This window comes from Pongo abelii, chromosome 4, assembly GCF_028885655.2.
Source record: "Pongo abelii isolate AG06213 chromosome 4, NHGRI_mPonAbe1-v2.0_pri, whole genome shotgun sequence".
Taxonomy (NCBI): domain Eukaryota; kingdom Metazoa; phylum Chordata; class Mammalia; order Primates; family Hominidae; genus Pongo; species Pongo abelii.
Window position 1 is genome coordinate 188,474,180 of NC_071989.2, and position 21,468 is coordinate 188,495,647.

The following is a 21,468-nucleotide window of genomic DNA, read 5'->3' on the forward strand; positions in this document are numbered from 1 at the left end:
TTTTTCCTCCTTGAAAGGTAAGGTACATATAACTGAACTTTTGTACTGCACTAGTATAAATGCCAAGTTTATTTGTATATTTGGTGTATATTAGATTTGGACTTAGCCTTGTTCGGTATTATATTCCTTAACTAGCTTTATCACCTAAGAAGGCCCCTGTACCCATTAAGCGGCCACTCCCTGTTTCCTCCCCCAACTCCCAGCAACCACTAACCTGCTTTCTGCCTCTCTACATTTGTCCACTTTGTATATTTCATATAAAACGGAATCCTACAGTATGTGGCTTTCTCTGTCCAGTTTCTTTCATTTAGCACAGTGTTTTCCAGGTTTATCTGTGTTGAAGCATGTATCAGTACTGCTTTCCTTTTTATGATTGAATAAATTCTACTGTTTTGATAATGCCACATTTTATTTATCCATCCTTTGGTAGACATTTAGGTTGTTTGCTCCTTTTTGTCTGTGATTATGAATAATGCTGCTATGGATGTTCATGTACTGGTTTTTATATAAATATGCTTTTTCTTTTCTTGCTTTTTTTTTTTTTTTTGAGATGGAGTGTAGCTCTGTCGCCCAGGCTGGAGTGCAGTGGCGCCATCATGGCTCACTGCAACCTCTGTCTCCTGAGTTCAAGTGATTCTCCCACCCTAGCCTCCCAAGTAGCTGGGATCACAAGCGCATGCCACCACGCCCAGCTAATTTTTGTATTTTTAGTAGAAACAGGGTTTTACCATGTTGGTCGGGCTGGTCTCAAATCTCCTGACCTCAGGTGATCTACCTGCCTCAGCCTCCCAAAGTGCTGGGATTACAGGCGTGAGCCACCATACCTGGCCTCTTTTCTTTAGACATGGTCTCTGTGTTGCCCAGGTGGGAGTGCAGTGGTACGGTCACGGCTCACTGCAGCCTCCACCTTCTGGGGTCAAGCGATCCTCTCCCGCTTTAGCTTCCCAAGTAGCTGGGACTGCAGGTATGCACGCCTAGCTAATTTTTATGGGTTTTTTGTTTGTTTGTTGAGACAGAGTCTCGTTTTGTCACCCAGGCTGGAGTGCAGTGGCACGATCTCGGCTCACTGCAACCTCTGCCTCCCGGGTTCAAACAATTCTTGTGCCTCAGCCTCCCAAGTAGCTGGGACTACAAGTGTGCACCACTGCACTCGTGCCTCAGCCTCCAAGTAGCTGGGACTACAAGCGCGCACTACTACAAAAAATACTTGTATTTTTAGTAGAGATGGGATTTCACCATGTTGGCCAGGATGGTCTCAAAATTCTGATGTCAAGTGATCTACCAGCATCGGCCTCCCAAAGTTCTGGGATTACAGGCGTGTGCCACTGTGCCTGGCTGTGCATGTTTTTTCTTTTTTTTTTTTTTTGAGATGGAGTTTTGCTCTTGTCGCCCAGGCTGGAGTGCAGTGGCGCGATCTTGGCTCACTGCAACCTCTGCCTCCCAGTTTCAAGTGATTCTCCTGCCTCAGCCTCCTGAGTAGCTGGGATTTGAGGCATGTGCCACCACACCCGGCTAATTTTGTATTTTTAGTAGAGATAGGGTTTCTCCATGTTGGTCAGGCTGGTCTCAAACTCCCAACCTCAGGTGATCTGCCCACCTTGGCCTCCCAAAGTGTTGGGATTACAGGCATGAGCCACTGCACCTGGCTTAATTTTTGTATTTTTTAGTAGAGACGGGGTTTCATCATATTGGTCAGGCTGGTCTCGAACTCCTGTCCTCAGGTGATCCACCTGCCTTGGCCTCCCAAAGTGCTGGGGTTACAGGTGTGAGCCACCGCACCTGGCCTTGTGTATTTTTTTTTACTAGAGACTGGGTTTCACCTTGTTGCCCAGGCTGATGTGGCCTCAAGTGATCCTCCTGCCTAGGCCTCCCAAAGTGCTGAGATTACAGGCATGAGCCACTCTGTCTAGCTATAGATATATATTTTCATTTCTCTTGGGTATATATACCTAAAAGTGGAATTGCTGGGTCATGTGGTAACTAACTTTTTGAGAAACTGCCAAACTGTTTTCCAAATCAGCAGTACCATTTTACTTTCCCACCAGCAGTGTATGAGGGTTTCAGTTTCTCTACATTCTTTCCAGCATTTGTTTTTATGAGTCTTTTTTATTATAGCCAACTTGGTACTAAGTGGTATCGTTTTGATTTGAACCATTTCCCTGATGGCTAATGATGTTAAGCATCTTTTCATATGCTTATTGTATGTTCGTATTGTATATTTATACATTTGTATATCTTCTTTGGAGAAATGTCTATTAAAATCATTTGCCCATTTTTAAATTGGGTTGTCTTTATATTATTGAGTTGTAAAGAGTTGTTTTACTAGGCCCTTAGCAGATATATGATTTACAAGTATTTTCTAAGAGGAATTATTTTAAATTTTGAGATTAAAACCAAATTTTTTTAGAATACTCTGTTCTGATCCACAAAGTGGTACTATACTGTGACCAGTGTTGTCATAACTGGCTTTTTCTTTTGTGTTTAAGGGATGAAGATGCCCCTGCTAAGATTCCAGATGAAGAGGCCACAAAACCTGAAGGCTGGTTAGATGATGAGCCCGAGTATGTACCTGATCCAGACGCAGAGAAACCTGAGGATTGGTAAGAACTTCTGTTAACTTTTTTTAATTACCTGGTTTTTTTTGTTCGTTTTTTTGAGATGGAGTCTCACTCTGTCTCCCAGGCTGGAGTTCAGTGGCGCAGTTTCGGCTCACTGCAACCTTCACCTCCTGGGTTCAAGCGATTCTCCTCCATCAGTCGTGCGAGTAGCTAGGATTACAGGTGTGTGCCACCTGTATTTTTAGTAGCGACGGGCTTTCACCGTGTTGGCCAGGCTGGTCTCAAAGTCCTGACCTCAAGTGATCTGTCTGCCTTGGCCTCCGAAAGTGCTGGGATTACAGGCATGAGCCACCACACCCAGCATAAGTTACCTGTTTTTATTGAAGTCAAACTTAATACTTAAATATAGCCAAGTTCCCTAATTTCAGGGTAGAATTTGACAATTTTAATTATATTTTCTTCTTTTTTAAAAAATAAATTTTTCCTGAAAAACTGTTATTACTGGAAATACAGAAACAGGAGAAGCTGGTCTGATACTGTGAAAACATTTCAGCAGGATCTTGGCAGCCCTGGGCCAGCCAGCTGTTCAAAGCCCTGCATCACAGAACCTGTTTATAATTTGTTGTTTGTACCTCCATAGGGATGAAGACATGGATGGAGAATGGGAGGCTCCTCAGATTGCCAACCCTAAATGTGAGTCAGCCCCTGGATGTGGTGTCTGGCAGCGACCTATGATTGACAACCCCAATTATAAAGGCAAATGGAAGCCTCCTATGATTGACAATCCCAGTTACCAGGTTTGTGCCTCTTGATGGTTGAGTTGCTTTCATTAATCTGCTTGTATTCAGATAGAAGTTTTATCTAGAGTAAGGCTGCCAGGTTGGTCATTATATTCAAGCTGTTGAATTAAAAGCAGAAAGTAGACTTCCTAAGTTGAAAGAGAGCTTAATGGGTTAGGTGTTGCAAAGATAAACCTAGAAACTGGAGTGAATAACTTTCTTTAACTTTATTTATTTATTTATTTATTTATTTTTGAGATGTAGTTTTGCTCTTCTACCCAGGCTAGAGGGCAGTGGTGTGATCTCGCCTCACTGCAACCTCTGCCTTCCGGTTTCAAGCGATTCTCTTGCCTCAGACTCCCGAGTAGCTGGGATTACAGGCACCTGCCACCACGCCTGGCTAATTTTTGTATCTTTAGCAGAGACGGTGTTTCACCATGTTGGCCAGGCTGGTCTTGAACTCCTGACCTCGCGATCCGCCCACCTCAACCTCCTAAAGTGCTGGGATTACAGGCGTGAGTCACTGCATCCGGTCAACTTTCTTTTTTTGAGACTGAGTCTCACTCTAGCGCCCAGGCTGGAGTGCAATGGCGCAATCTCGGCACACTGCCACCTCCACCTCCTGGGTTCAAGCGATTCTCCTGCCTCAGCCTCCTGAGTAGCTGGGAGCACAGGCGTGCACCACCTCACCTGGCTGATTTTTTGTATTTTTAGTAGAGATGGGGTTTCACCAGGTTGGCCAGGCTGGTCTTGAACTCCCGACCTCAGGTGATCCACCTGCCTTCGCCTTTCGAAGTCCTGGGATTTCAGGCGGGAGCCACTGTGCCCAGCCAAGAATAACTTTCATAGTTGCTTTGTAACTATATTTAAAAACAAAAGGAAAAGAGAAATGGAAAACTGTTGATTTGGGTACCCTGCTCTTGGGTGCCAGGGTTGCTTCAGCCATAGGATCCACAGCTGAGTCTGGACAGTCTGTGATGTGGTGGGTAGAGGACTGTGGTTTGAGTCAGCATCTTGACTACATCAAGTCAGCTCACTGCTTGGCTTCAATGCTTGCAACTATAAAAAGACTGAGGCCCAAAGGAGATGGTAAGGATACAAGTAGTAAGGTTGTGAAGCTTTAGGCCTCATGCAAAAATATACACCCTCAGACCTTTGTTCCTTTATCTTTCTAGCCAAGTAAAATTATTTATAATCTCTACAAAGAGTGGCAATTAAAATTACTTATAATCATTAATTTGTACTTTATTTATATACAAATACTAATATATGTATATACATATACAGAAACAGGAGAAGCTGGTCTGATACTGTGAAAACATTTCAGCAGGATCTTGGCATAGTATATGTATATATACATATACTAATACATGTTTTTCTGTTTGTAAATTTTTTATTTTTTTCCTCATAGTCTTTAAAGATGTTATGTGAATGTATTTTTAATTGTGTAGTCAAACAATAAGATAAAAGTTTTACTTTAAAAAAGTTGCCCTTTAGGCTGGGCGTAGTGGCTCACGCCTATAATCCCAGCACTTGAGAGGCCGAGGTGGGTGGATCACCTGAGATCAGCCATTCGAGACCAGCCTGGCCAACATAGTGAAACACCATCTCTACTAAAAGCACAAAAATTGGCTGGGTATGGTGGCACACGCCTGTAGTCCCAGCTGCTTAGGCATGAGGCTGAGGCACAAGGATCACTTGAACACAGGAGGCAGAGGTTACAGTGAAAAAGAAATTGCCCTTTAGTTGTTCTCCTGTTGGTGGCCATTTAGGTGGATTGTCACTTTTGCTTTCAGAGTCACTGCTGCTGTAATAATCCTTGTACATGTCTGAGTGTATGTTGTAAGTATTTCTCTAGGTAATTATCTAAAAGTGAATAGCTGGTTGATGATCATGTGCGTTTTATTTTAAATCACCACTGAAGAAGTATGTACTGACTTACGCTCCCACTCTCATTAGCAGTTGGTAAGAGTGGAGGCTGTTGAATGGGCCAGGAACTTGAGGGGTTGGTTTGGACCAAGGTCATGGGTGATAGTAGAAATTGGAAGTAGTTAGAGTCCTGCAGTCTTAGGGGCAGAGTGCGTAAAACAATCGTAGCATTTATTATTTATTTTCCTGTTGCTTATTTCAAGTTTCATGAAGTTGGCATTTCTCTCCATTGTTATGCAAAATTTCTCTTACAGTAGATTCACCATAAACTTTCGTTGATCATTATCTGAAATGATTTTCTGAAACATTTTTTTCTAGGGAATCTGGAAACCCAGGAAAATACCAAATCCAGATTTCTTTGAAGATCTGGAACCTTTCAGAATGACTCCTTTTAGTGCTATTGGTTTGGAGCTGTGGTCCATGACCTCTGACATTTTTTTTGACAACTTTATCATTTGTGCTGATCGAAGAATAGTCGATGATTGGGCCAATGATGGATGGGGCCTGAAGAAAGCTGCTGATGGGGCTGCTGAGGTCCGTGTTTGCTGCTTGTACATTTGTATCTGTTATTGTAAGGAGCTGTTATTTTGTGAAAGTCTGTGTTAAGGTTTTTTTCTTTATTTGGCAATATTGGCATAAAAAGTATAACCATATGCCTGCAAAAGACACAATATTGGGTTTTGGGGCATGATTTCATTAGTCTAATGTAGCGGCTTTACAGTCTATTTGTGTTATGTTCAGGGTTTTTTTTTTATTATTTGTCTGGGTATATATTTCAAAATTTGTCATTTAGGCTATATTTTAATGCACTCTTATATGTTGAATCTCGGTTTACACTACATATAGAATTTTCAAACAACTGGTCATGTGACCGATCTAAGAATTGGAGAGCCAGGGATACTGAGATAAGAAATTCACTGGATCCTGAGGTTAGGGGAGCCTTTTGCAGGTGATGTAGAAGCCAGCTTTTGCACCTATGAGAGTGAAATCATCTTGATTATAAGGAGAGCAAGAGGATGGAGGCTTTCTCTAATTTCTTTTTTACATTTTATGAACATTTTCTCTGAAAAAGAAGGTCTTGCATAGTGCCATGCCATAACTGAACTGCAGAAAAACAACACGGCCTATGTTTGGTGTCAAAAGCCGGAACTTTCAATCAGTCCTGTCTTGTTTTTCAGCCAGGCGTTGTGGGGCAGATGATTGAGGCAGCTGAAGAGCGCCCGTGGCTGTGGGTAGTCTATATTCTAACTGTAGCCCTTCCTGTGTTCCTGGTTATCCTCTTCTGCTGTTCTGGAAAGGTAGGAAGTTTTTTTTTTTAGAATCAATTTTAGAGACATCACTCTAGTGATTATTAAAAATAACTAAGATATGTTGCCTGAGGTTTTCTTTGTAGTGGCTCAGTAATGACTGAGCCATGTTTGGTGTTGACTTCAGAAAGCTTACTTACTGTTCCTCAGTGGCCGTTTATTGTGCCCAGATGGGAGCAGGATTTATAGCCCCTTGGTTGCTATTATTATTTATCCTAATCTGTTACTCTCCATAGTGTTCGGCAGCAACTTTCTAAAAACAACAATAAACTTAGACACAAAACTAGCCACTTGGGCAATAATCAGCTTTGCCTGCTGGCATAGCTATTTCTATTCTTTGTGATTCAGTCTTTGATTCCTCATTATCCATTCTGCCTTCACCTTCTGCACTCTCAAAACAGTATATTGGGGTACCACAGCCTGATGTTGGGGTACCACAGCCTGATTGTTAGCTTTTCTTGTTTAGCCTTTTTTGCATGCTATCATAAAAAAAGAAAGTCTTATTTTGGCCTCTACTTCTACTAAATGAGGATTATGCTTCATCTGGCATTCATAGCACTTTGTAACTGGATCCCAAGTTCCTTTTCCAGCCTCAGCCTCTGCCACTATTCTGTGTATATGTGCCTCAGTCCCCTTGACTTTTTTGAGCTGTATTTTCCTGCCTGGCCCTTTTGTGTTTATTGTTCTACCTTGAAACACACAAGCGCATGTGCACGCACACACATACACGCACGCTCTTCAGGGTAGGAATTACATCTTATTCGTTTCTGTATATCTATCCCTGTATACAGCCTGGAACAGAACTTTGCCTGTAGGCATTCAGGAATTATATAACATAATACGTGAACATGTAAACAAAATTGTACTTTGGGGAACATTTCAGAAACAGACCAGTGCTATGGAGTATAAGAAAACTGATGCACCTCAACCGGATGTGAAGGAAGAGGAAGAAGAGAAGGAAGAGGAAAAGGACAAGGGAGATGAGGAGGAGGAAGGAGAAGAGAAACTTGGTAAGAAATAGAGTCCAGAAAATCTGCTTTAAGCCAAGACCCTACGATGTTGTTAAACCTTTACAGTCAAGTTAAGGATTGTTTTTAGCCAGGCGTGGTGGCTCAAGCCTGTAATGCTAGCACTTTGGGAGGTTGAAGCAGGAAAATCGCTTGAGCCCAGGAGTTTAAGGCTGTAGTCAGCCAGCATAGTGCCACTGCACTCCAGCTGAGCAACAGAGTGAGACCCTGTCTCTCTCTCTCTTTCTTATTTTTTAAGACAAGGTCCCACTCTGTTACTCAGGTTGGAGTGCAATGGCACAATCACAGTTCTCTGCAGCCTTGACCTTATAGGCTCAAGTGATCCTCCTACCTCAGCACCCCACCAAGTAGCTGGGACCACAGGCATGCGCTACCATGCCCAGCTGTTTGTTTGTTTGTTTATTTATTTATTTATTTGATATGGTTTGGCCTTGTTGCCCAGGCTGGAGTGCAGTGGTGTGATCTCGGTTCACTGCAGCCTTTGCCTCCTGGATTCAAGCGATTACAGGCGTGAGCCACCAGACCCAGCGAGATCCTGTCTCTTAAAAAAAAAAATTGTTGGCCAGGTGCGGTGGCTCACGCCTGTAATTCCAGCACTTTGGGGGGCCGAGGCAGGCGGATCACGAGGTCAGGAGGTCGAGACCATCTTGGCTAACACGGTGAAACCCCGTCTCTACTAAAAATACAAAAATTAGCTGGGCGTGGTGGCAGACACCTGTAGTCCCAGCTACTCAGGAGGCTGAGGCAGGAGAATGGCGTGAACCTGGGAAGGCAGAGCTTACAGTGAGCCAAGATTGCGCCACTGCACTCCAGCCTGGGTGACAGAGCAAGACTCTGTCTCAAAAAAAAAAAAAAAAAAATTGTTGGCCAGGCATGGTGGCTCATGCCTATAATCCCAGCACTTTGGGAGGCCAAGGTGGGTGGATCATGAGGTCGATCGAGACCATCCTGGCCAACACAGTGAAGCCCCGTCTCTACTTAAAATAAAAAAGTTAGCCAGGCATGGTAGCGGGTGCCTGTAGTCCCAGCTACTTGGGAGGCTGAAGCAGGAGAACCACTTGAACCCGGAAGGCAGAGGTTGCAGTGAGCTGAGATTGCACCACTGCACTCCAGCCTGGCGACAGAGCGAGACTCAGTCTCAAAAAAAAAAAAAAAAAAAAAAATTGTTGGCGGAGCAAGGTGGCTCACGCCTATAATCCCAGCACTTTGGGAGACCAAGGTGGGTGGATCACCTGAGGTCAGGAGTTCGAGATCAGCCTCGCCAACATGGTGAAACCCCATTTCACTAAAAATACAAAAATTAGCCAGGCGTGGTGGTGGGCACCTGTAATCCCAGCTACTCTGGAGGCTGAGGTGGAGAACCACTTGAACCTGGAGGCAGAGGTTGCAGTGAGCCAAGATCATGCCATTGCACTCCAACCTGGGTGACAAGAGCAAAACTCGATCTCAAAAAAAAAAGTGGTTGGGCGCGGTGGCTCATGACTGTAATCCCAGCACTTCGGGAGGCCAAGACGAGTGGATCATGAGGTCAGGAGACGGAGACCATCCTGGCTAACACGGTGAAACCCCGTCTCTACTAAAAATACAAAAAATTAGCTGGGCATGGTGACGGGCGCCTGTAGTCCCAGCTATTCAGGAGGCTGAGAGACAGGAGAATGGCGTGAACCCGGGAGGCGGAGCTTGCAGTGAGCCGAGATGGCGCCACTGCACTCCAGTCTGGGCGACAGAGCGAGACTCTGTCTCAAAAAAAAAAAAAAAAAAAAAAAAAAAAAAAAAATTGTAGATCTAGAGATGTGTTCTAATGCTAATGTATAATCACCAAAAATAATAAGGTTTTGCTCAGTTGTTTAACTTCTGTCTTAGAAGAGAAACAGAAAAGTGATGCTGAAGAAGATGGTGGCACTGTCAGTCAAGAGGAGGAAGACAGAAAACCTAAAGCAGAGGTAAAGGAAAAGGGGTCACACGTTTTGTTTTTCCAAGTTGAAGGTATATTTATGTAAAGGTAATATTTTAATAGGGTAGTTTACAGTGGCTTATGGCAGTAAAAATTCTGTTAAAGCCAATTTTGTTGAAGTGGGATTCTTTGTGATACAGGTCAGTGTTTGGTTTGATAATTTTAAGCTACATATTAATCTCAAGAGTATCTTTTTAGCTGAAAATGATTTTCTGGAATAAGCACAAGGTTGTAGGGGGAAAATAAAATGCTTGCTAAGAAGGAAACTTCGGGTCATTAACAGTCTATTTGCCTCTCCTTACTGTGCCCTGAAAAGTATTTCTTAGACAAATCACTGTGTTCTAAACTTTTTGTCCCCGTTGTCCATAGATGTGTTCATTCATTCATTCAACTGACATTTGTCGAGTGCCCATTTTGTGCCAGGCATTGTCAGTGAGTAAGACAGACAAAGATACTCTGCCTTTAGGGAGCTTAAATTTTACTTGGGGGAAACAGGCAATGAGCAGTAAACATTTTAAGGAAGTAAACAACACAGCATATTAGGAAGTGAGAAACTATGAATAATTAAAACAGGAAAATATATTTAAAGTGCTAGAGGTAGGCGGGTCACCATGTTAAAACCTTACTCGAAAGATGACATTGAACCAAACACTTGAAAGAGGTAGAGAACTTTTCCATGGGGATGTAAGTGGGAAGAGCATTCCAGGCAGAGAGAACAGCCAGTATTGAGGCCTAAAGTGGTTGTCTACAAGGCCAGTATGGTGAGTGGACAGAGAGAGTGGAGAAAAGAAGGGTGGAGAAGGCTCCGGGTTAGACAGGCTGTTGTGTGGACTTGGCTTTCCCTCCTAGTGAAGCGGGAAGCCATCACAGGCTACTGGACACAGGTGTCACAGGATGATGACTGTGTCTGCTGTGTTTCCTATCTACCAGGGAGAATCAGGGAGACCAGTTAGGAGGTCCCTGCAATCATCTAGGAAAGATATGGTGGCCCCATAAAGGGTGACAGGAGAGGAACAGAGTGTATGAGAACTAGTTGGGGATCTGGATCTTGGTTTTGTGGTAGATTGGATATATAGAGTATGAGAGAAAGGGAACAGTCATTTTCTGTACCATTGCCTACTAAAGTCCTTTACCCAGCACCTCTGTGTCTGAATCTGGTCTCTCCTGGAAAGCTCTCCTCAGGTTTTACTTCCAGCTACAACTCTGCCTTCCTATTAATAAAGGTCATTGCTATCTGTATCTTTTGTATATTTTCCATGGATATGTTCTGTCTTAACTAGAATGCAATTCTTAAAAGTAGAGACCATGTTTCCCCCAAACTCCCTCACACGTTAAAAAGTTTCTGGTGCATTTAAAAAAAGAGAATATTTTCATAGGGTAATTTGCAATCTTAGCAACTTGTGATAGAGTACAAAGAGCAGCAGCCTTGGAGTCAGTCTACTTGGATAGCCTTCCATCTTCATGAACCCTTGGTTTCTTATCCTCAGAATGGGGCTAGTGTGCCATAGGCCAGTAGATTGTTTGGGATTAAGCAAGATTAAGAAATCACAGTGTCTGATCCTTTTTTAAGAAAATGTTTATGGGTTAGACTGAGAAAAGTGTATGTTTATAGAAAACAATAAAGACTAAACTGAATTAGAGTAGGCATAATTCCACCACCTCTGAGACAACCATTCTTGGTGCATTTTCTTCTAATCATTTTCCTCATTTTTTTCCTCAAATAAGTTACCCTCAGCCTGGCTGATCTTGAAAATATGGTGAACTTTTATTATTTTTTAAATGTGCTAATTATAATGAATTTCTTTTCAATCAATAGGAGGATGAAATTTTGAACAGATCACCAAGAAACAGAAAGCCACGAAGAGAGTGAAACAATCTTAAGAGCTTGATCTGTGATTTCTTCTCCCTCCTCCCCGGCAAGAGTGGTCCTAGGAGAGGACCTGACACACCTTAGATTGACATTCAGAAAACTTCAAGACATCACCATCAGCAGGCTCCAGTTGAACACTAGTCTGTGTAACTTTAAACATCTAGCAGTAAATACTTGCAGTTGTGATATAAAGGACCCTGTTTCTGTAGAAAAGAAAACATTTAACATAATGGTTGTGAAATGTAACATGAAGCAAACTAACTTCTTTTTTTTTTTTTTTTTAACATCTTTGTTTTTAAAATAGAATGATAGAACTTTGCCAGTCTTTAAGATCTTGGCTTAATTTAATGTATTAATCTGTTTGTGCAAACATAATACCACCATTTAAAAATGTTAGGGAGATGAGTTGCAGTTTTTATAATAGATTTTTTTTTAAAGTTTGGTATTGTAAAACATTCACATCTCTGTCCCTCAAAATTGATAATCACGTTTAAAGTGCAGTCATTTGTGGTTATAATCTTGTTTTGTTTGCTTCCATTATTCAGTTCCTCCTAAGGAAATTGAGGAGAGGGACTGAATAGAAGCCCAAATTTATATAAAAGTTGCATTTAAGTTGTATTAAAAATAGATATATAAGAAAAAAAAATCTTTCACTTGATGTTGGTTAGACCAGAAAGTGCGTGTGTTCTGTAGCTGAGTTCCCAGACAGCTTTGCGGTAGTGGAGGAGGTGGCTTCATGTGGCACTTGGGCATTCATACTCCACTTGGGAGGGTCAGGCTGTGGCCTTCTGGAGCAGGTGGCTTGTTAAGGAACGCTAGCAGGGCATGGCACGTGAGCTCCGGAGTAGATGTCTTCATCACTTCTTCCACTGTGTGTTGACACTGTTTTTCCTTACCTATTTCCTCAAATCCCCAGCTTTCTCCTCTGCTATGCATTTTCTTCACAGTGCAGCTTGCAGTCCGTTGCTGAAAATGATTATAAGCCCTGCATAATGTTAAGCTTTATTGTGATTACGTGTATGTTTCTTCTTTCTTTTAAGCAGACCCATACCTTTCCAGGGTCAAAGTACAGAATAGAATACAATCTTTGATTTTTATCCATTTCTTTTACTCTGTGTAAAGACTTTAGAAGTCTGATTCACAGGTGAGCCAATACAGAATTGACTGCAGTTGAACAGACTAGAAGTATTTGTGGGAGGAGTGACATGAAGCATGAGTTATCTGATTTTTTTTGTAGCTGCTAAATATTTTAAGCCTTCATTTGCAATTCATGTAACAGTTGTGTCATAAATTACACAATAAAGCAGTCCTGTTCAAATTTTTTTTTAACATGGCTTGTAGAATTTTTTAAAAAGTGATCTTAGGTTTGTTTTTTCATGCAGAATGCAGATGGGTGCTATCAGAGCCTCTCCCACACCACTATAGTGTAATAATGTTATTATTACTCTACACTGAAACATATTCAGAGTTAGATGTTATTTTAGCTTTAGTTGTTCTTTAGAGGCTTTCAAATGTACCGATGATACTGTTTCTTGCACTGAATATATAAACACTCCACAGTGTTTATATTGGGAAGGTATTGGGAAGGAAATATATTTGTAAAAGATGAAGGCTGTATCTATTTTTTTTTTCTTTTTAAGCTGGTTCACTTAAATTCTTTTGAGGATGGGATGTATTTTTCTTGCTGTTCAGTGCTTTTTGCTTTTCATCTGTTGTTCTGTGGTCACAGTGACCTTAGCTACATAGCAGACTTTCCCAAATGTATTGATTACAAATAAACAGTTGTTACTTAGCAAGACCTGAAAATATGTCTGCAGGTTTCTCCTTGAAGCAAATGTGTGGGATGATTGCATTTCCAGAAATCTGCCTCCTTCACCCTCCGTTGACAGTATATGTCATGCCTCACTTTCTTCTAGCTGAGCTTTAAATCATTAGAGCTTAAATTGTCAGATCGTTCATTGCCTTTCTAGGGTTATTTAGTAAAGTTTGTTCAAAACAAAAACGCGTTTTCTTGGTTCTTTTTTCAGTTATTTTGAAGGTCCAGCATCCTAATTAAATGTCTGACACATTAATGAATGACCAGCAGCAGCTTTCAGCTCTTAAAAAGACACTTATATTATGATTTTACATGCTGGTTACCTGTTCCATTGTTGTCAAATGCCCGCTCTCCATCAGATGTGTTCCTCCATTTTCTTATCCACAAAGTACTCCTCACTTTTCAATTTGTCATGTTACTAAATGGTGTTACATTAAAGCCCTGTGTTAAGTGTTTGCTTTTGACTGAATTTCTTCATAGTAACCTTCAGTGTGTGTGTGTGTTACTATGTTCAATTAGTGGGTTGATCTTCCTATAATTGGCCACTATGTGAGAGTTCACTAATAGGCAGAAACTATTATGGACAGTGAAATAATGACTTTATCTTACCACCTGAGTTTGATGCAGCCTTTTATGTTTAGCCCTTGCCTCTTCCTGCCCACATGATTTCGGTGCAGTAGCTTCTGTTGTATAATAGTGTGGACAGCAGCTCAGAAAAGGAGGGAATGCTACTGATAATTTGCAGATAATATCCTTTAAGACTTAGGGGAATCATTGAACTTTGAAATTTTTATTAGAAAATTATTTGTTCAGAATGAGACTCCATTATTTTACATATACTTAAATACTTCAGGGATATTTTTGAAAGCCCAGTTTTTTATGTGATATTAAATTTTTAGATTACATACTAATAAAGTATGTACACAGAATGTAGTGCTCCTAGTTACTATTTTTTCTATTAAAGAAATAGTTTAGTTCTGGTGTAAATTTTCTGTTTGAATGCTAAAAAAAAAAAAGGAGGACTGCATTATGGCACTTTTGCCTTGGTGGCCCACTTTCTCCATTTAAAACATTAGGATTTGTATTTTTCTGCTGCGTTTGTATGAAGACATATTTGATTGTTGTTTCCTCTTGATTTTAAAATAAAACCTCATGAGCCCTAGTAAAAAGCTAGAGTAACAAATGTTTGAACTACTGATGGTGTATCTCAATGTGCAGCCTCCTGCCACCTCCTGCTTAACCTTTTAGCAATTAGAGTGCCCATATCTAGAGTTCCTGATATCCTTTGGCATCAAGCTATCTAGCTTTAGTACTAACACTGTTTCATTGCTCCAGTTCCTCTACTCCCCTTTGCCTATTAGTTTTAATAATGGGGCATAGTTTGTCTTGGTTTGGTTTTGTTGAGTAACTCAGTTTTACCTAAGGGACTGTTTTTGGCCGAGCGCGGTGGCTCACGCCTGTAATCCTAGTACTTTGGAAGGCCGAGGTGGGCGGATCGCCTGAGGTCGGGAGTGGGAGACCAGCCTGACCGACATGGAGAAACTCCGTCTCTACTAAAAATACAAAATTAGCCGGGCGTGGTGTCGCGCGCCTGTAATCCCAGCTACTCGGGAGGCTGAGGCAGGAGAATCGCTTGAGCCCGGAAGGCGGAGGTTGTGGTGAAACGTCGTCCTTTGCATTTCCAGTTCCCCCTAATGGAGCTGGACTCTTGCATGCTTTTGCTCACATCTTCTGGACTTTTTTTTTTAAGTAGTGAGTAATACTGCACTTTTGAAACTTGCTCGGGCTTTTATAAATAGGTGGAAACTGACTACCAGTGATTCGGGATGGTGCAAGAGGAAACTACCAGCTCACTAGACGATTCTGACCAATTATGGGGCTGGATACAAGGAATAAGGTCAAAGTAAAACGGCTGACATTAAAATAGCGTGGCTACTTAGAGTTTATCAAAGTCGAAATTTAAAAAATAAAAAAAAAACAAAGGTCTCTGTACTGCCAGGCGGGCGACAGGGACTGGCCAGCTGCGCCGCACTCGCCTGCCAGATTGCCCTTTTCTCGGGGGAGCCGGAAGGGCCTGCCTTCAGCGGGCGCTGTGCAGGAAACCAATAGCCGCCTCTAGGACGGGCTCCTGTCAGTCACGCTTAGCTTCGCCCCCAGGACTAAGGCCCGCCCAGGAGCTTCCCTCCGCCCTTCGCTTGAGAGTTCCTTTTAAATACCGCTCTGGAGCCCGAGCGCGCCACTTGCGTGCTCGTCCCCACGCCCTCGGGCGGCCGGTTCTTCCTTCTCTGATTGGCCAGGGCCCCTGCTCATCAGTCGTGACGCACAAGGTCTCTTACCGAGGCCCCGCCTTCTTCCGAGAGTCCCGAAAACAATTTTAAGATGGCGGCCGCGGCTGTAGCGCGGAAAACAATGGGGCCGGGGCGGTGGGGACAGGCCGAGGCTTGAGGTAGGCAGCAAGCGCCGGCTGGGGGTCGGGCCGAGCGGGGCAGGAGGAAAACCCGCCGCCGCGCGCGAGCCCGCTCCGCTGCCCTCGGGGGCATGGCGCGGCCGTGAGGTGGACAGGGGTAGCCGCGGGGAGCGAAGCCCGCGGTGCCAGCCGGCCCCGAGAGGCCCGGCCCCGGGCCCGGCCCGTGCAGCCCGCGGCCCATGGTGCTGCCCACCTGCCCCATGGCGGAGTTCGCGCTGCCGCGGCACAGCGCGGTCATGGAGCGCCTTCGCCGGCGCATCGAGCTGTGCCGGCGCCACCACAGCACCTGCGAGGCCCGCTACGAGGCCGTGTCGCCCGAGCGCCTGGAGCTGGAGCGCCAGCACACCTTCGCCCTGCACCAGCGCTGCATCCAGGCCAAGGCCAAGCGCGCCGGCAAGCACAGGCAGCCGCCTGCCGCCACGGCCCCGGCGCCCGCCGCCCCGGCCCCGGCGCCCGCCGCCGCGGCGCCGCGCCTGGACGCCGCTGACGGCCCCGAGCACGGCCGCCCGGCCACGGTGAGTAGGGCGCGGGAAGGCGCTTGTCGTGGCGGCAGCTCCCTCTCCCGAAAACGCTTCCTCTGACGCGGATCGGGCCGCTGGGAGACTTCCCCAGGCGTCCGCGACTCCTGGATCTGGCTGGAGAGAGGGTAACATGGCAGGGAGCTGAGAGGTTGTCAGCTTCGGGAAGTGGCACGGTGGCGTTACTTTGGGAAAACAGCACCGTGAGGGCCTTGCAGGAGGCCCGATCTGGGAAGGCTGGCGAACGGTAACCGGAGGGTTTTTCTTCCAGACTTGATTCTGGGATGTTGAGATCTTTATTCGAAATAGACTAGCATTCGAGTCGCCTGTGATGGAGGGAGTTCCCGCACCGTAGGCCTGGCCTCATTTATTCTGTAAATGTTTATTGGGTCCTTGCCCTTTACAAGATCCTGTGCTGTAAGCAGGGTCAGGGCTTTCATATGGAAATAAGTCGGCCTTTGGTTGACCAACTCAAACTCCTCTGAATGGAAAATCAAGAAATCTTTGGAAAACTTAGTAAAATGTTCAATGAGTTGCATGTAAGTATTCCTTGTTTGGGTAGCCTGAACTTTGTGAACTTGAGATTCCTGCAATATCGTTGACAATTCTAGTTTTAATTTATCAGGCCTGTTTAAAATCTCTGATGATGTTAGATTGTTGGTCAATTATTACTCCCTTTGGGCTCTCAGTAAATGTTCCTGAAATTTGTTGGTTAGAGGTTTTTCTCCCTGAAACAGATTTACAAAAGAGACAAGGTTTTTCAGTGGTTTTCTTGGTGATTTTAGTTTAAAACAAATGTTAAAATCTAATTTGTTATGTGTATTTTTAAATTCATACCTTTATTATCTCTCACCTGGGCTATTGCAGTGCCTGTCCCTAGCTAACTAACCAGTCTTTAGGCATTCAGTTTCTTTCTCCCTTCCTCTCGAAATGCTGGAAATCCTTCTATTGCTTGAAGGGATGAAGTTCAAAGTCTTTGGTTTGGCATTTGGGACCAGTCTGACCTAACCTATCTTTTAATGTCCCTCACAGGTCCTCTGCTCTGGTTGAATTATTTTTCTCATTCTCTTCCACACTAGCCTTGATTGCTGGGTTAGAAGAAAAAAAACCACTCAGATTTCACTGCTTATTGTATCAACTGGTCAAGCCTTCTCATCTTCACTTTTCTCATCTGTAAACTAGGGGCATGTTGGGCTTATTATCTCCTCGTGTTCTTTCCCCGCCCTCCCCTCACTCTGTTGCCCAGGCTGGAGTGCAGAGGCACAGTCATGTCTCACTGCAGCCTCAACCTTCCTGGCTCAAGACTCCTCAATCCTCCCGCCTCAGCCTCCTCAGTAACTGGGACCAACCACGGTTGCACACCACCATGCCTGGCTAAATAAAAAAAGATTTTTTTCTGTTAGAGATGGGGTCTCACTATATTGCCTAGGCTGGTCTTGAACTCCTGGGCTCAAGTGATCCTTTCTTCCAACTTGGCCTCTGAAAGTGCTGAGATTATAGGCATGAGCCACCGCACCATGCCACCCCCAGGGTTCTTTTAAGAATAAAAAGAAATGAGTGTGGACATGAAAATACGGTATTTCATAAATTTAAAGGCCGCCTGTGGGACCCTCCTCCATCCCTTTCAGAATCCTGCCACCCTGCCTGTCCCAGCTTATCTCTTTCTTCTGCGTTAAAGCTAGTTCCTGACCACCCTAACTGACAGCAGTAAGAATCTCCTTTGTCAAAACATTTAGGAAACATATCATCTATGCTATTTTTATTTATTTATTTATTTATTTTGAAACGGAATCTTGCCCTGTCGCCCAGGCTGGAGTGCAATGGCGTGATCTCGGCTCACAGCAATCTCCGCCTCCCGGGTTCAAGTGATTCTCCTGCCTCAGCCTCCCGAGTAGCTGGGATTACAGGTGCTGGCCACCATGCCCAGCTAATAATTTTTGTATTTTTAGTAGAGATGGGGTTTCACCATGTTGGCCAGGCTGGTCTCGAACTTCTGACCTCAGATAATCCACCCGCCTCGGCCTCCCAAAGTGCTGGGATTACAGATGTGAGCCACTGCACCTGGCCTATTTATTTTTTTTTGAGACAGAGTCTCGCCCTGTCACCCAGGCTGGAGTGTAGTGGCGTGATCTCTGCTCACTGCAACCTCTGCCTCCCCGGTTCAAGCGATTCTCCTGCCTCAGCTTCCTGAGTAGCTGGAATTACAGGCGCACGCCACCACGTTTGGCTAATTTTTGTATTTTTAGTAGAGATGGGGTTTCTCCTTGTTGGCCAGGCTGGTCTCGAACCCCTGACCTCGTGATCCACCCACCTTGGCCTCACAAGGTGCTGGGATTACAGGCGTGAGCCACCGTGCCCGGCCTATGCTATTTATTTTTAGCACATGGTCACTTATTACTTTAGGTCGCATCTTTCCAACTAGACTGTCAGCTCTTGGAGGCAGGGAGGGCTTGGGCTCACAGTTGGGTAGTACACATCTTAGGTGCATCTTAAGTGCCTGTTTGTTGAGTTATTGATATAAACTTGGTAGTGCTTTACTCAGTAATCTGTCCTCCTGTACACTAACTTCAAAAAGCAAGTTGATGTAACTTCGTGAGCCAGCTTTCATGGCTCATAGTAACAACTCTTGTAAGGAGGGACTTTTTTTTTTTTTAGGGAGTTTCGCTTTGTCGCCAGGCTGGAGTGCAGTGGCGCCATCTTGGCTCACTGCAACCTCCGCCTCCCAGGTTCAAGCAATTCCCCTGCCTCAGCCCCCCAAGTAGCTGGGACTACAGGCTTGTGCCACCACGCTCCCCTAATTTTTTGTATTTTAGTAGAGACGGGGTTTCACCATGTTGGCCAGGATGGTCTCAATCTTCTGACCTCGTGATCCTCCCGCACCGGCCTCCCAAAGTGCTGGGATTACAGGCATGAGCCACCACGCTCGGCCTGTGTAAGGAAGGACTTTTAAGAGTAGTTCGTGGTCATTGCAATTGAAGTAAATAATGAAAGCTCATAAAAATCATAGTTTAATACACAAATAGTTGCCTTGAACCCTCCCTAGAAAGTATATTAGTGGGGGCCGGGCGCAGTGGTTCACTCCTGTAATCCCAGCACTTTGGAAGGCAGAGGTGGGCGGATCACCTGAGGTCAGGAGTTCGAGACCAGCCTGGCTAACATGGTGAAACGCCGTCTCTACTAAAAATACAAAAATTAGCTGGGCATGTGGCGTGCGCCTGTGGTCCCAGCTACACGGGAGGCTGAGGGAGGAGAATCGCTGGAACCTGGGAGATGGAGGTTACGGTGAGCTGAGATTGTACCACTGCACTCCAGCCTGGGCAACAGAGGGAGACTCTGTCTCAAAAAAAAAAAAAAAAAAGGTGTATTAGTCATGATTCAATTTTTGTTTAAAGTTGTTCTAAGAATTTAGACCCTGTATTTTTTTTAGTCCTGAGTCAGTGGAGGAAACTGGGCAGGCTATTTGAAGAGAAATTAATTCTGAGTGTGTTAGAATTTGAATCTAATTTGTCAGTCATTCCTTTTGATATCAGAGCTTGATCAGATGTGCCATGTTAAGGTGATGTCTTTTTATCACATTAAACCTTGACCTATGGATTTCTTGAGTTTAAACGCTATGGTGGATGTGCTTTTCTGTGTCTCTGCTAGGAAGAGGGATGCTTTGCATTTGGACTCCAAGTTAGTCTAGCTGAGCTCTTTGGCCTTGGAATGGGGTCATCGGAACAGAAGATAAGTATCATTAAGAAAACAGTGGCTCCTTCAATTCAGGGGGGAAGAGAGTCCTTGAGTATGTACGATTTTGGCTTGGAGAAAACAGCTTTGCACAAAGAGATAGAAAGAAGGTACCTCTTAGTCATTGTTATTTTTGACAACTCCATGTATTTGATCTCATTAATATTTCTTACATAAGGAATATTATAAGTTCTTAAGTTTTTTCCAAGTGAACTGTATACTGTTTGGCAGTCGTTTCATAGTTACTTCACCAGCAACCCATTTGTATGACTGAGAAGGGATCAGATTTACTGCTGGAGTTTACTTCACTTCAGATTATCGTTTTCTTAGGGTATTCCACCACAGCGAAGTCTTAGCCACTATCTGCTTAGTCTGTTAGAGGTGAATCAGAAACACTGTTTCAGGCTTTTTCTCTATTCTAATTTTCAAGGAATGAGTCTATTAGGTTTTCATTTCTTTTCCTTTTTTCTTGAAACAGGGTCTGGCTCTATCACCCAGTGGCGCGATCATGGGGCACTGCAGCCTTGAACTCCTGGGCTCCAGGGGTCCTCCCACCTCAGCCTCCTGAGTAGCTGGGACTACAGGTGTGCATCACCGTGCCCGGCTAGGTTTTAAAGTTTTTTGTAGAGATGGGTGTGAGCCACCTTGCCTGGCCGGAAGTTGCTTTTAGTTTTAGGTGTGTGAAGTTTCTTTCTCTTTTTTTTAACCTTTTATTTATAAGTAATGTCAAACTTAGAGAAAAGCTCTAAGTTTGGTAGAAAGAACATCTGGTTACCTAGATTTACCTGTTGTCACTGTTGTGCCCCATTTGTTATCATTTGCACATTCTCTCTCTCCCACTCTCTGCCTCTTTCTCTCTCTCTCAGACTTTTATTCTCTGAATCACCTGAGAGTATGCTGCACACCTCATAGCTCTCTGCTCCCAAACACCCCATGTGTACCTTTTAAGAGTTAAGAAAGCTGTTAATTTTGTAGACCAAACTCATGTAAGAATTATGAAATAACAAATTATTTCCAGGAAGTAGATATTTCTGAATATAAAACAGATACTGTACTGTAATCATGTGGGGTATTAGTTTTTTTAAAAAGATGTCCGATTTCTTCCTGTAATGCCTGAGACCTTGTCTAGAACCCTCTTTCCTTTTTTGTCTTCAGTATCTCCCTTCCCAACTGAGTATTTCCCTTCAGCTTGAAATTATGAACAAATATTCTCCACACTGACAAATCCTGTGTTTTCTCACTGTCAAAATAGTATTCCATATTCTTCCTTCCCTTTGCCCTTCCCACTTGAACTTCTCATTTACTCATTAGCCCATGGTAATATGCCTTCTACCTCTTCTATTCCTCTGAAGTTGCCTCCATAAAGGACACCAAGGATGGACTTGCCAAATTCATTGGCATCTTTTTTTTTTTGGAGACAGGGTCTCACTGTGTTGCCTAGTGAGCACCATTATTGCTCACTACAGCCTCAACCTCCCAGGCTCAAGTGATCCTCCCACCACAGCCTCCTGAG

The 21,468-nt window shown here is 43.9% G+C and overlaps 2 protein-coding genes across 5 annotated transcripts in view; both read left to right on the top strand.

Annotated features, from left to right (window-relative positions):
• CANX (calnexin) overlaps nucleotides 1-13,696 on the top strand; it is a 31,873-nt gene extending 18,177 nt beyond the window's left edge. For all 4 annotated transcript variants that reach the window (XM_024246769.3, XM_024246767.3, XM_024246766.3 and 1 more), the window contains 7 exon segments: nucleotides 2,487-2,600; nucleotides 3,199-3,355; nucleotides 5,585-5,800; nucleotides 6,445-6,564; nucleotides 7,457-7,583; nucleotides 9,465-9,544; nucleotides 11,372-13,696. In XM_024246769.3, coding sequence (XP_024102537.3) covers nucleotides 2,487-2,600; nucleotides 3,199-3,355; nucleotides 5,585-5,800; nucleotides 6,445-6,564; nucleotides 7,457-7,583; nucleotides 9,465-9,544; nucleotides 11,372-11,425 — 868 coding nt within the window. In that variant the 3' untranslated portion in view covers nucleotides 11,426-13,696.
• A 1,892-nt stretch (nucleotides 13,697-15,588) lies between these two features.
• The window catches only part of MAML1 (mastermind like transcriptional coactivator 1), a 52,048-nt gene continuing 46,168 nt past the window's right edge, over nucleotides 15,589-21,468 (top strand). The window contains exon 1 of the mRNA XM_024247051.3: nucleotides 15,589-16,223. Within this exon, the coding sequence (XP_024102819.1) occupies nucleotides 15,888-16,223 (336 nt within the window). The 5' untranslated portion in view covers nucleotides 15,589-15,887. The remainder of the gene's footprint in view (nucleotides 16,224-21,468) is intronic.